Raw genomic sequence first — 12,692 nt, 5'->3', positions numbered from 1 at the left:
AAATGATGGGGATAGGCCAAATAACGCCATATTGATCCGAATAAGGTGAGAAATTATGAAATTATTTTATAATTTCTGAGCTTAATTTGTGAAGTTTTTTAATATCAATATTAGAAGATTTTAAATGTGTCTTAATTCTTAAATAATTTTTGTATTTCACCCAACTCTCCCAAGAGCCATTTCATCCTCTATTTATTGAACGAAGGTGTCTGTTGGCCCTGGAACCGTTTACTAGCTTCACTTTAGTTGATATTTCATTTAGGGAACTCCAATCAATTTGCTGATTTGACTCCGAGTTGACCAAGGTGATTCCAATTAAACCCGGTTCCCTATTCAATATACACTTAGTCTGATCCAGTTAGAGTGAGTCAGGGCTGAGTCCGGCTGATCTGAGACGATATGAATTTTCAAATTGTAATCCATCAGTTACTGATTCCATACCCAATTCCAAGTTTTAAAACTCATCAACTGGCTGAATTGGATTTAAATTGTCCCCACTTATTTAAACAATTTTATAAAGCCTTGTAATGACATGTGAAGAAATTAGATTACTCTAGGTTTAATATAAGATTAATTAATGACTTAAAGAACATGTCCATTGAAAGTTATAGCCTCCTAGCATGTGAGAAAGGTTCTTGTTCTCCCATTAGACAAAAAGATTTTTTGGATTTTTTGTTCCTTTTTTTTATATATATATTTTTACTTACCCACGACGGTTAGGAAAATTTTAAAACCTAAAGTACACTCTTAAGAAAATTCTCAGGAAAAAAGGCCTCCCAAAGACCCTAATGAGGGTAACAAAAAGAGGAACTCAGATCAGGTCCACGTACGTGGTTCGACCTTGGGACCTTATCCATTTCAATCCTTTTTATTTATTTATTTATTTTTTGCATACCCACGATGGTTAGAAAATTTTAAAACTAAAGTACACTCTTAAGAAGATCCCCAGAGAAAGAGGCCTCCCAAAGACCCTAATGAGAGTAACAAAAAGAGGAACTCAGATCAGGTCCACGTACGTGATCCGACCTTGGGACCTTATTTGTGCTCACTTGGAATCCATTGCCCCCTCTGTGGACCCTCTTGGATTCCATATGGGCAAAGATCAGGTCCCAAGGTCGGACCACGTACATAGACCTGGTCTATGCTCCAAAAAGAGGGTAGGTGGGTCGTGGAGCTGTTATAGAACTGCAGCTGCAGCTCCCCCCTCCTTCCCTCCCTCCTGTCACTGGATTTTTCCAGTGATTGGAGACGATCCCTTACACCTAATCCCCACCACACTCTCCCTTAAAAAAATAGGAATAGAAAGAAATTTCTGCAATTCCTCCAAGTACTGCTTCTTTGATGATGAGCAATATCAAAGACAAATGATATATAGGCCTCACAAATTACAACAATGGGCATAATATTTGATTGCTTTTATATCACTGCCCAAAGTTGGGAAATGATCTTTAAAAAACAGAAAGTGGGCAGTTGCTATCAAAACCCCTTGACTATAAGATTAGAGTTCATCTCACATCATCAACTGCAATTATTTATACAACTCAGCCTTATCCCAACAAAATGGGATCGGCTACATGGATCCTTTTCCTTCAATCAGCTTTATTAGCAATTATTTATACAAATGATTCTCAAATTCTTATCCAACTGTTAAAAGTAAATGGTATAGTACTAAATCATTTCATGATTTAGAAAACAAATTTTTTTTTGGTGAATTTAAAATATAGGGAGAGGGATGGGTTTGCTAACGGTACACCGTAAGTAAGCAACCTATGTGTCTATCTTTCTCTTCCCCCTTTGAAATGACTCCCTTGCCCCTCAAAGGAAGGGAGAGAGAGACGCATAGTGTGCTAGCTTACAATATACCGCTAGCATACCTAGCCTTTTCCCGAAAAATATATTAAAAGAAACAAAGAAGAATAGACAAGCCAAGATGATAACAAAGGAAAACCTTTAACTAAAGAGACAACCATCAATAGGGGATACAAGAAAATTCTAGGAGGAAGAAACAATAATAAAAATAGAGAACAACCAAAAAGGGGGGGGGGGGGAGAAACAAAACAAAAGATGATATACCAAAATTAGGGGTGTGGGGGGAGGGGGGAGGAGAGGAAAATCCCAAGAATAGGCCATATGCATATTTCTAACAGTGTCAGGAAACAACTTAATGAGAATACATGCAGTTTCTACAAGCTCAAAACTAGCATTTTCCATTTAGGTGCCCTTAAGAAGGTGGGAAAAGGCAATTAGTCCAAACCCTTGTAACTTTTCCTTCTGTGAATTCTATGCTGTTCAGCTTCTCTTGGCACCACTTAAGCTGAGAAGTGGAAATGATAGGCATCTGAAGCACTCTTGATATGAGTTTCATATCTATCATGCTAAAAAGAATCTCCCTTCTTTGATTATGTTCAACTAGCTTAGCTCTTTTCAACCAGCATTTCTTTCTCCTCTGCAGATCCTTCAGGTATAATTCCTTCTTCAAAAACAAAGAAATGTTAATATGATGGCAATTTTGTAAAAAGCTACAGGAGATTTGATAGTAACTACCATTTAAGGCTTACTTTTTGAAGTCTCTTTGTGAGGTCAAATGAAAGTTCCAAGTCTTTTGGATCTTCTACTGGTTGATGACTCCACAGATAACTTCTAAATTTCCACCATGACTTCTTATTGTCTGTGTTTACAAATTTTGAAAATGTCATAATGGACTCCTCTATGGTTTCTAGCACTTCACTTGCTCCCATGGCTTCTCCTTCCCTTGCTTCATTTTCTCCCTCAAAATAGCCTTCAAGGACAAAATTTGTGATGGAAAATTGAATACTATCTAAAGAACAATCAAAAGTTTATTGATTCAACAAATAAGATTTAGTATTTATGGAGGATGGACCAAGGAAAATATAAGGTAGAGTTAAAAACCTGAAACCTCTGGAACTTGGAGAAGACTTTTGAGAGAGAATCTTCCCTGCACATAATTCCAAAGCCTTTTGCCTTGTATACCTTCATTTTCCATGAACCTCTCCAATAGAACTTGAAATTTTTGGAATTCTCCTGCTACATTATTATAAAAAGCACCATTTTGGGAACCAGTGCATGCAAGTGCCTCAACCTTTCTGTATTGATGATGCAGGGCCTCCCAACACAAGCATGACTGACCCACATAGACCATCTCAAAGTCATTTTCTAGGCTTCTTATGAGTTTTCTTCTATCCATTTTGCTCCATGAGAGAAATGGAACAGAGAAATCTCTGGGCTCTTTGCTCTCAAATGAACTAGGAGTTCCCAATTGCTTGTTTAAGATTGAACCTACACTGATAAAGTGGATGGTTAGTGGGAGATCAAAACATATTTACTACCAAGGAAGCATATGCTAATTATGCAAAAATGGATCATAATGATGACATACTTGTTCCACAGGTTCTTTCATAATTGAGTAGATCAAACCATTTCATCCTTTCAATGTACTTAGCAAAGAATGGATCCGATTGATCGTTTTCTTTTTCGTTCGTCTCTGTTTCTGCTTCCATATCATGTGATTCAGAGCTCAAAACACATGATGAAAAGTTGTTGATATCTGATCCATCTGTTTCATTCTCAGCATCAACTCCTGTAACTTGTGAAACAGAGCTTTGAAGATACATTGAGGACTCATTCTCACTCAAATCCTTGTCCACATGAACTACTGATTCTTCCTTGATACTTTCTTTCACGTCAAACCAATTTCTCTCAACTTTTACACTCTTCATCTTGCATGAATTGGGTAGAACACCTGGATAACAATTACGCGAGATGATTGTTCGAATTGAATTAGAAGTTTCGGGAATTTCACACCTTATAATCTCTTCAACAGTCCTGTGGTTGATTGAGAGCAAAAGTATTCTGCAAATTCTTAAAAATTTAGACACTTGGTAACTCACAAACCAAACAATTCTGAAAGGAAAAAATAATACAGCCAACATCTTTACTCCAAATACTCTAATCCATGAGAAAACTTGACAGAGTATGAAGATTTGAGGATGGATGAAAAAGCTCAAACGAAACCACTTCTCATCTCCAACAGGGATGAGAACATACTCAACAAGAAACCAACAAGATGAAAGAAAAGCCATCTTAGACTCAATCCTTCATTATCTCCTAACCACTTTGGGAATCTAGACTCTTACAGGTCTCCTGGTTTTGGGTCCTTTCTTAGTAACTACATATGGACTTTAATGCTTGTAAAGAAAGAAATGAGTAGGAAATTAGTGCCTCATCATTAGAAATTCTTATTTGGTAGTGGGTCATTAAGTAATTAATTATACTTGCACACTTTGTCACCAAGACAGACAAAGCTTGGCTTGTAATATACATATTGAACATCATTGACTAGATAAGCCTTGTCTAACATCCTAACTTCAATCCCAATTTGGGGATTACATCTCATTATCACTTAAAATTTAAACCCTAATTGGTTGCATTATTCTTGTTAGGGAAAATTATCTGAAAACCCTTCATAGGAAGATTCATGTCCCAAAACACCAGTTTGGATTTTGCATAAATTGGTGTTTTAAGGGATCAAAAGAATTACATCTTCACACCTAGTGTAGCCGTGTAGGTAGAGCAAGAGGAAGGGCTGGAAGGGGTAAGAGAGACGATTCTATCTTCTGTGGACCTAGGAAGTCCTTTATTTGCGAAATCTGAGATTACCCAGTTCGGTGAAGTTGGGGAAGGGGAAGCTTTGGCCATCCGATCATGTATGCTTGAAGCTTTGGCTATGGGAGTGGACTATATCGAGATTGAGTCGGACAGCAAAGGAACTATTGAGCTTCAGCCATTATTTCAGACATCCTTTTCCTAGCCCCTTACTTCTTGGACTGTAAATTCACTTTTATTTCTAGGGAGGCAAACTCTGTAGTAGACTCCCTAGCAAGGAAGGCCCTGTTTTTACAGAATTCGATAGTGTGGCCGAGTTCCAATCCTTGGCTGAAGGATCTTTGTATTCCCCCAGTTGGGCGCCCTTTTTCTGCTGATCAATAAATCGATATTTACCGGAAAAAAAGAAGTTGAATATTAGTTAATATTATTTGGGTCTTACTTGGTGTAATTCTGTTAATTAAAACGCGTTTAAAACATGAATAAAATGGCATACCGTTTTTTTGTCGTTTTAAACACAAATTGCCGAACTGATTTGAAAGAGTCGAGAAATAACGGGGATGTTGCATAAATTGGTGTTGATAGGGATCAAAAGACTTTCATCTTTACACCTAGTGTGGGTAGCAGCAAGAAGAAGGGATGGAAGGGGTAAGAGAGACGATTATTTCTTCTGTGGATCTAGGATGAATATTGGTTAATGTACTTTGGGTCTTGCTTGGTGTAACTATGGTTGGGCAAAGTTGTTTGCTAAAACCCTTATACAATAGGGGGTATTTTGGGTAATGACAAAGTTATCATCATTAATGGTTTTTGTCTCGTGTGCTATATAGGATGGTGATGATATATTATTGTCACTATCTGTGATTACATTGAGATTTACCCATGACTTCCCTCCTCTGGTCCCCCTCCCCCTTATTCGATTAATTATCACCTCCAATTCCTCTAATACGGTGGAGTGGATCCCACCTTGGGCAGTGTTTTTGGATAAGGGGTAGGATGATCATTTCTGCCCCTATGTGAGGAATTGGAGAGGCAGCGAATTGGAGGGGACAACGATTCTTAAACATTAATCGTTGTTTAAAAGAACCGGAACTACAAATTCAAAGCTGATTCCGAATTATGCCTTGATTTATAAACCTATCTTTTCAAACTACTGCATGTATGCACTTGGATCTTTATTTTTGACCTTTCCCCTTCTTATAGTCAATCTCTTATAATAAGATTCTACCCCACCCCAACTCCCCCTAAATTTTTTTTTTCTTATAAAGATTGCTAGTATTTTGAATAAAAACCTCCCCAAAATTTTTTTTCCCTTATAAAGATTACTAGTCTTTTGAATAAAAACCTCCAAAAAAATCATAGATATGTGGAAATCTTTGATTCTTCCTGACGTCTGGCCCAATTCCAATTCGATTTGAATCGAAATCAATGGTGCCTGATAGTGTGTTCAATTCCAGGTTTTTAAACTTTGTAATTGATGGCAGATATTGTTCACTAGCTGGGAGAAAATCTTAATCTTGACATTTCCTTTGTGGCAACCTTTGTCACTTTAGGATTCTCAGCGTTATTTTTTTAGGCAAAAGGTTCCGTGCACTGTACACGGTCTTGTCCCCCCTCTCACATGAGCCTGTCGAAATGACAAAACCTCTCCTATTTACACATCGTAATCCATTCTCTCTCATGCGACCATGCATGAAAATCTTCCCCATTTTTTAATTAAACCTAAGTTCGGATCTTTATCCCCCTCCAGTTCCCTGCCCTGCTCAGTTCCCTAATCCCCCTAACAAGGGGTGGGGTGCAATAACCACCCTACCCTTGCTCGAACACTCTGTTCTGGTGGGGTCCACCCCCCTTATTAGAGGGACTGGGGAACTGGACCGGACAGAGAACTAGAGGAGATAATTTTGCAGTACAGATTGAAGTGCTACGTCATGGCCCATATATCTCCTTACCTCATTGAGGAGGCTTACCAGTCAATTGCTTCTATACTTAGATTAATTACCTAACTAACCAAACTATTAAAAACTCTCTCTGGTTGGTCCAATCAAAATGGATAAGCTGTGTTTTATTCTCTTCCTGGGAACTAGAACACGGAATTGATTCAGTTGAATCCACAAGTAAATCCCCATTCAGTTGAACTAGAAATTTTGTATCAATTACATTAGAAAAATGTGATGTTACACACCTGAATAACAATAAAATCCATATTTAACTCACTGGTTTACCCAAACAAGAAATTAATTTGCAGCTTATAATGCTGCCACACAATGATATCTATTCATTAGTGGGGGGCAGGAGCATGAGCATGAGCATGAGCATGGGCAGGAGCAGGAGCATGAGCATGAGCATGAGCAGGAGCAGGAGCATGAGCATGAGCATGAGCAGGAGCAGGAGCATGAGCAGGAGAAGCAGTTGGTGCTTTTGAAGGACCCAAGAAGCCAAGTTTACTTATGATCTCATCAGCCATCATCTCATTTGCTCTATCTGAAGGGTGATACTCATCCCAAAACACATATTTGCTTCGATCAGGACACAATGTTGATGCAGGGATACAAGTCAGAGCAGGTCTAATCCTTCCAAATGAGCAACATGGAGAGTCTGAATTATTGAAACCTACAAACAAGAAATTGGTTATTATCATCAAAATAAGGAATTAATTAAGATGAAGAAGAAGAAGATATTATATATGTACTCACCAAATTTTTGAGGATTGTTAATTACTTCTGCAACTACATCATAAGCATTCCCAAATTTGAAAGTTGCATTTGGAAGGTTTCCTGATAAGTTCTCTATAAGCTTTGTTGCAGCAGTGTTGAATTTGATAGCTAGATTATTAGTTTTGACCTGGCAATTCCCAGTTAAGCTTAGAACACGTTGTAGAGGGATACAACCCATTGGTGCTAGCCCAAATACTATTAATTGTCGAGCACCTAAGCTGTGCAATAGCTGTTCAAAACCAAATCACAAAAACACCACACCTTAGTGTTTTAATCAAAATCATAGAAGGTTAATTAAACATGGAAGAGTAGTTTTGATTGCTGTATCCTTTACCTTAAGTTGTTGATCTAGTGTTGTCATCAAGTAGTTGATGAAACCATCATCAGTATATGTCCATGAATCTCTGTAAGTTGGCATCAAATAGTTGTTAATGAAATCATTGCTTCCTATGGCAATCACATAACGAGATCCTTCGAAGAACTTCTGGGCCTCTGTTGCACCAATTTTATTCCTTATTAGCTCTTGTGTTCCTTGAAACAACTCAATTTGCTTAAAGAATGGAAGCATTTGTATCTGCAAGTGATAAAATAGATTCAATTTCAAAACTAATAAAAATTGCAGAGTTAAAAAAGTGTCAAAAGTAGTAGTGTAACTTACAAAGAGGGTACCAGTTTCATTCAAGATTCCAGCACCTCCAGAGGCATAATTAACTCCATTTGATAGTATCATATCCTCATCCAAGGATGGATCCAAGAATGCAGGTGGTCTTGGGAGACCTGTTTTATCACCTAATTTTAATAATAAACACAGGAAGCTTAGTTAGTCTTGAAACTGAGAATTGAAGTTTAATTAATTACACCTGAAACAGAGAAGTATAGATATAGATTTACTCAATTTACCAATAATGTCAGCCACAGTTCGGCCATTAGTAAACCTCCCATTTGGCAGTCCATTTCCGAAATCGATTCCATACCAGGGCAGATTGGCTGTTGCTAAACTCCTAGAGAGGTGTTTGTTGTTACCGACGTCGGAAAGGGAATCGCCGAAGATGAACTGTACAAGTTTGCAAGAGCCCAACTCAGTTGCAATTCCTAAGAAGAGCAAGATTGTAATCAACCCTATGAATCTCATTTCTGCTGAATCAATTTCTGTGATTTCTAGCTAGATAAGAATCTCAATTAGCAAAGTAAAGAAGCTTGTGTTGTGGTTTGATCTCTTGAGATGAAGAACTGTAATTGATGGTGGGATTTAAAACATAAGGAGGTAGCTTGTAGTAAAGCCCATATATGCATGGGTTTGTTAAGAACAAAACAAGAAGAAAATGGAGACAGTTGGCCAATTGTGGGTTTACTATTACATTGGAGAAGGAGAGAGAGAGAGAGAGAGAGTAGAGGGGTTGGATGCACCAAGCAACCAACCGTTGCAAATTCAAAACCTACCTGCAACAACCTCTTAACTTCTTCTTTTATGGTGAAGTATGAAATCCGAATTGCCAATTTGTCATGGCAGAGAGTGACCTAATATATCTATACCCAGGGGGGATGGAAATCTAGAACCTCAGTTGGAGTGGGACCCATCTATGATATGATTCATAACCTTTTGATCACACTCAGTTCCAATCATCCGCGACTGATCTGATCTGATGTGACCAACGGATCTGGTGGGGTCCAAGTGTCCAACTAATCATATGGTTAGAAGAAATGTTTAGTTAAAAAACACGTGGCATGAATACATTCGCCACTCCCTTGCTTAAGTGATAAATTGTCTAAATAATTTAGAAATGCGTACCCCTGGCTGAAAGGGACTACGTGGCTCAATAGCAGACACTTAAAAACGGAGAAGACATAAATACCGGAATTCCGGAAGGACAGTAATAGGATAACCCCTTTGGTGATCTAGGTAGCTCACTTTATTATATCGAAGTGCGAAAAAAAGAAAAAAGGATAGCATTATTTTAGAGGAATATATGTAGATACTTTTTCTGCTTATCAGGTTAATCGGGTGAGTCACCCACGGGGACATAATTGAGAACATAAGGGTGTGGGGAGGGAAGAAATCTTATCGCATTATCCATGACAAACAACAACCATCGATTTCCCAAAATCGAACGGCCAGTAGCTCGAAATATCAGATATCATATCCACACTGTGTTGGTGATAACAAAAAAGGGCAAGAGCACTCCTCGCCTGAAAATTCAGGTACCGGGAAAATGGCGTCCATTGCCCTTAATTCCGGGTTCTCTACCTCCAGCTGTGACCCAAAAACCACTAAATCTCGTCGTGAAACCATCAAACACTTCGTGGGTCTCCGCAAATCCACTCCATACAACCACCATTCGTTGTCCTTAACCAAATCTCTACCAACCAGGACAAATCGCAGGGGATTACACATCTTCGCGGCAAAATCGAGCCCCAAAATCTCCGGTCGAAACCTCCGGGTCGCCATTATTGGAGGTGGTCCAGCTGGGGGTTCAGCCGCCGAAACCCTAGCGAAGGGTGGCATCGAGACATACCTAATCGAACGGAAGATGGACAACTGTAAGCCATGCGGTGGCGCCATCCCTCTCTGCATGGTGGGGGAGTTCGACCTACCTCTAGACATCATCGACCGTCGAGTCACCAAGATGAAGATGATCTCCCCGTCCAACGTGGCAGTCGACGTGGGCAGAACTCTAAAGCCCCACGAGTACATCGGTATGGTGCGCCGGGAGGTGTTGGACGCATACCTACGTGATCGTGCCGCCAAATCCGGCGCCACCATCATCAACGGTCTCTTCCTCAAGATGGACTTACCAGGTGACGCCAACTCACCCTACGTCCTCCACTACAATGCTTACAATGGAATAACAGGTGGAGTCGGGGAGAAGCGCACGTTAGAGGTGGACGCCGTGATCGGCGCAGACGGGGCCAACTCGCGCGTGGCAAAGGCGATTGGCGCAGGAGAATACGACTACGCCATCGCGTTTCAGGAGAGAGTCAAAATCCCGGACGATAAGATGGTGTATTATGAAAATCTCGCCGAGATGTACGTGGGAGATGACGTGTCACCCGATTTCTACGGTTGGGTGTTCCCAAAATGCGACCACGTGGCGGTGGGGACAGGAACGGTGACCCACAAGGGTGACATCAAGAAGTTCCAGCTGGCAACAAGGAACAGAGCACAGGAGAAGATCCATGGAGGGAAGATCATCAGGGTTGAGGCTCACCCGATCCCTGAGCATCCCAGGCCCAAGAGGCTTGCAGGGAGAGTAGCCCTAGTGGGTGACGCCGCCGGTTACGTGACCAAATGCTCCGGCGAGGGGATATACTTTGCGGCGAAGAGTGGGAGAATGGTTGCAGAGGCGATAGTGGAGGGGACGGAGAATGGGAAGAGGATGGTGGAGGAAAGTGATCTGAGGAAGTACCTGGAGAAGTGGGACAAGACGTATTGGCCAACTTATAAGGTGTTGGATGTGTTGCAGAAGGTTTTTTACAGGTCGAATCCGGCAAGGGAAGCCTTTGTGGAGATGTGTGCGGATGAGTATGTGCAGAAGATGACGTTCGATAGTTACCTGTACAAGAGGGTTGTGCCTGGTAACCCACTTGACGATATCAAGCTCGCCATTAATACGATTGGGAGTTTAGTCAGAGCCAATGCCTTGAGGAGAGAGATGGACAAGATTAGTTTGTGAGATTTTCCCGATAAGCTGGATTTTGCGATTTGGTTCTTTCTTTTATATATATATATTTATGTAATATGTAATTGCTACTGTATTATGATTTGTGAACCGATGCAACCCCCAAAACCTCCACAGTTATGGATGGATGGCAGTTAATTTCCGTTAAGGTTTCCAGAATTCAAATTTAAAACAGTAATCAACCAACCTGCTATAAATTTTAACAGTAAGCAACGAACAAACTCCTTTTCTAGTCCACCACTCCAATTCCTGTCTCTCTCTGTTTTCTTAACCTTCTTGTCAATAGATTGGCCGGAAAATGGAGGAAGCAATTGAAGATGTCGGAATCAAAATCTATAATGCTACACCCAACGATGAGGCGACTTCATATCCAGTGTCGCCACAGGCAGCGGCGCCACCGGAAAAGGGACGTAAACGCCGTGCAGTGGCGAAGGGAGTGCAGAAGACACTATCAAAGACATCAATGCTTGTGAATTTCCTTCCTACAGGAACGTTACTGACATTCGAGATGCTATTACCTTCAGTGTCCGGTGACGGAATTTGCTCTCCTGTGAAGACAACCATGATCAATGTCATGATGGGATTATGCGCTTTCTCTTGTTTCTTCTTCCACTTCACCGACAGTTTCAGAGGATCTGACGGTAAGGTATATTACGGATTCGTAACTCCAAAAGGGCTATCGGTGTTTAAGTCGGATCTTGGGGTGGAAGTGCCAAAGGACGAGCGCTACAAAGTTGGACTGACTGATTTCGTGCATGCCGTAATGTCGGTGATGGTTTTTGTTGCCATAGCGTTCTCAGATCACCGGGTAACGGATTGTCTGTTCCCAGGTCATGTGAAGGAGATGGACGAGGTGATGGAGAGTTTCCCATTAATGGTGGGTATCATATGCAGTGGCCTCTTTCTCGTCTTCCCCAACTCTCGTTTTGGCATAGGGTGCATGGCCGCCTGAGGCTCCCTGGAATTGTATTTCACCCTTGCCGTAGGTTAGTCTTTATTTGTTTCGATCGTTTCACAATATATGCAGTTTCATTATTGTTTTGGCAATTGTAAATCATAAGTTATTGCTGCAATTAGAGGGCAGACCTTCGTACAACAGTAAGGTTGCTCTATTGCGCCTCTCAAGTCTCAACAAAGGGAGTGGGAGGCGGGGGGGGAGAACCCTCCCCAGACCTAGCAGTGGCAGGAGCCTTGTGCCCAAGTAATATAATGGACCTGTATCCCCTGAGGTTCGCTGATCGGTACGATTGTATGGTTCCTCTCATAGAGAGGCTGAAATGATCATTCTATTACCTGACCGAACACACTGCCCAAGTGGGGTCCACCCCCCTTTTATTACCGAGCAGGGGAACCACAAGTGATAAAAATATGTAATATAAGTTGATACATTACAATAATAAAATGTAGGCCACTGCCTTGTTGATTCTCCTTGCTAGTAGGCTCTCGACAACCAGTGCCAATTTTTTTGAATGTCATGGATCATGCCAGACTCTTGTCACGTTTATTTATTTCGATTGTTGAGGATTACAGATACTTCTTGGATTCAGTTTCATTGCTTCGGATTCTCTTTTCATTTTTTCATCATTTCTGGTTTGAAGTCCCTTCTTGGTATTTAACCAGTAATCCCCTTTCATATAAAAAATAATTTGGTTAGGTTTATGAAACTAGGGTTACA

The 12,692-nt window shown here is 40.6% G+C and overlaps 4 protein-coding genes across 4 annotated transcripts; 2 read left to right on the top strand and 2 right to left on the bottom strand.

The window, feature by feature from the left end:
- Positions 1-2,155: 2,155 nt before the first annotated feature.
- LOC122654852 lies at positions 2,156-4,100 on the bottom strand. The gene is made up of 5 exons (XM_043849121.1): positions 3,949-4,100; positions 3,398-3,843; positions 2,911-3,297; positions 2,559-2,779; positions 2,156-2,473 (listed from the first exon to the last, which is right to left on the bottom strand). Exons 1-5 carry the CDS (start codon positions 4,098-4,100, stop codon positions 2,222-2,224), a joined length of 1,458 nt encoding a protein of 485 aa, XP_043705056.1. The 3' UTR covers positions 2,156-2,221.
- A 2,768-nt stretch (positions 4,101-6,868) lies between these two features.
- Positions 6,869-8,572, bottom strand: LOC122653968 (GDSL esterase/lipase At1g74460). The gene is made up of 5 exons (XM_043847935.1): positions 8,241-8,572; positions 7,999-8,129; positions 7,675-7,914; positions 7,320-7,569; positions 6,869-7,236 (listed from the first exon to the last, which is right to left on the bottom strand). Exons 1-5 carry the CDS (start codon positions 8,470-8,472, stop codon positions 6,905-6,907), a joined length of 1,185 nt encoding a protein of 394 aa, XP_043703870.1. The 5' UTR covers positions 8,473-8,572; the 3' UTR covers positions 6,869-6,904.
- Positions 8,573-9,514: 942 nt separating this feature from the next.
- On the top strand, positions 9,515-11,051 carry LOC122654450 (geranylgeranyl diphosphate reductase, chloroplastic). Its single transcript, XM_043848538.1, has one exon. It carries the CDS (start codon positions 9,551-9,553, stop codon positions 11,009-11,011), a length of 1,461 nt encoding a protein of 486 aa, XP_043704473.1. The 5' UTR covers positions 9,515-9,550; the 3' UTR covers positions 11,012-11,051.
- Positions 11,052-11,241: 190 nt separating this feature from the next.
- Positions 11,242-11,993, top strand: LOC122656439 (protein DMP9-like). The gene has a single exon (XM_043850959.1). The coding sequence runs from the start codon at positions 11,316-11,318 to the stop codon at positions 11,967-11,969; it is 654 nt and encodes a 217-aa protein (XP_043706894.1). The 5' UTR covers positions 11,242-11,315; the 3' UTR covers positions 11,970-11,993.
- Positions 11,994-12,692: the final 699 nt, after the last annotated feature.

Source organism: Telopea speciosissima, chromosome 3 (genome assembly GCF_018873765.1).
Source record: "Telopea speciosissima isolate NSW1024214 ecotype Mountain lineage chromosome 3, Tspe_v1, whole genome shotgun sequence".
NCBI lineage: Eukaryota > Viridiplantae > Streptophyta > Magnoliopsida > Proteales > Proteaceae > Telopea > Telopea speciosissima.
This window is presented reverse-complemented; position numbering and strand designations above follow the sequence as displayed.

Coding starts and splice junctions, on each gene's coding strand:
- LOC122656439 (XM_043850959.1), top strand. CDS start 11,316: ATGGAGGAAGCAATTGAAGATGTCGGAATCAAAATCTATAATGCTACA.
- LOC122654450 (XM_043848538.1), top strand. CDS start 9,551: ATGGCGTCCATTGCCCTTAATTCCGGGTTCTCTACCTCCAGCTGTGAC.
- LOC122653968 (XM_043847935.1), bottom strand. CDS start 8,472: ATGAGATTCATAGGGTTGATTACAATCTTGCTCTTCTTAGGAATTGCA. Junction 8,130..8,240: donor AACTGTGGCTGACATTATTG/GTAAATTGAGTA, acceptor TATTAAAATTAG/GTGATAAAACAGGTCTCCCA. Junction 7,570..7,674: donor CACTAGATCAACAACTTAAG/GTAAAGGATACA, acceptor GGTTTTGAACAG/CTATTGCACAGCTTAGGTGC.
- LOC122654852 (XM_043849121.1), bottom strand. CDS start 4,100: ATGGCTTTTCTTTCATCTTGTTGGTTTCTTGTTGAGTATGTTCTCATC. Junction 3,298..3,397: donor TGAAAGAACCTGTGGAACAA/GTATGTCATCAT, acceptor TTATCAGTGTAG/GTTCAATCTTAAACAAGCAA. Junction 2,780..2,910: donor CCAAGTTCCAGAGGTTTCAG/GTTTTTAACTCT, acceptor TTGTCCTTGAAG/GCTATTTTGAGGGAGAAAAT.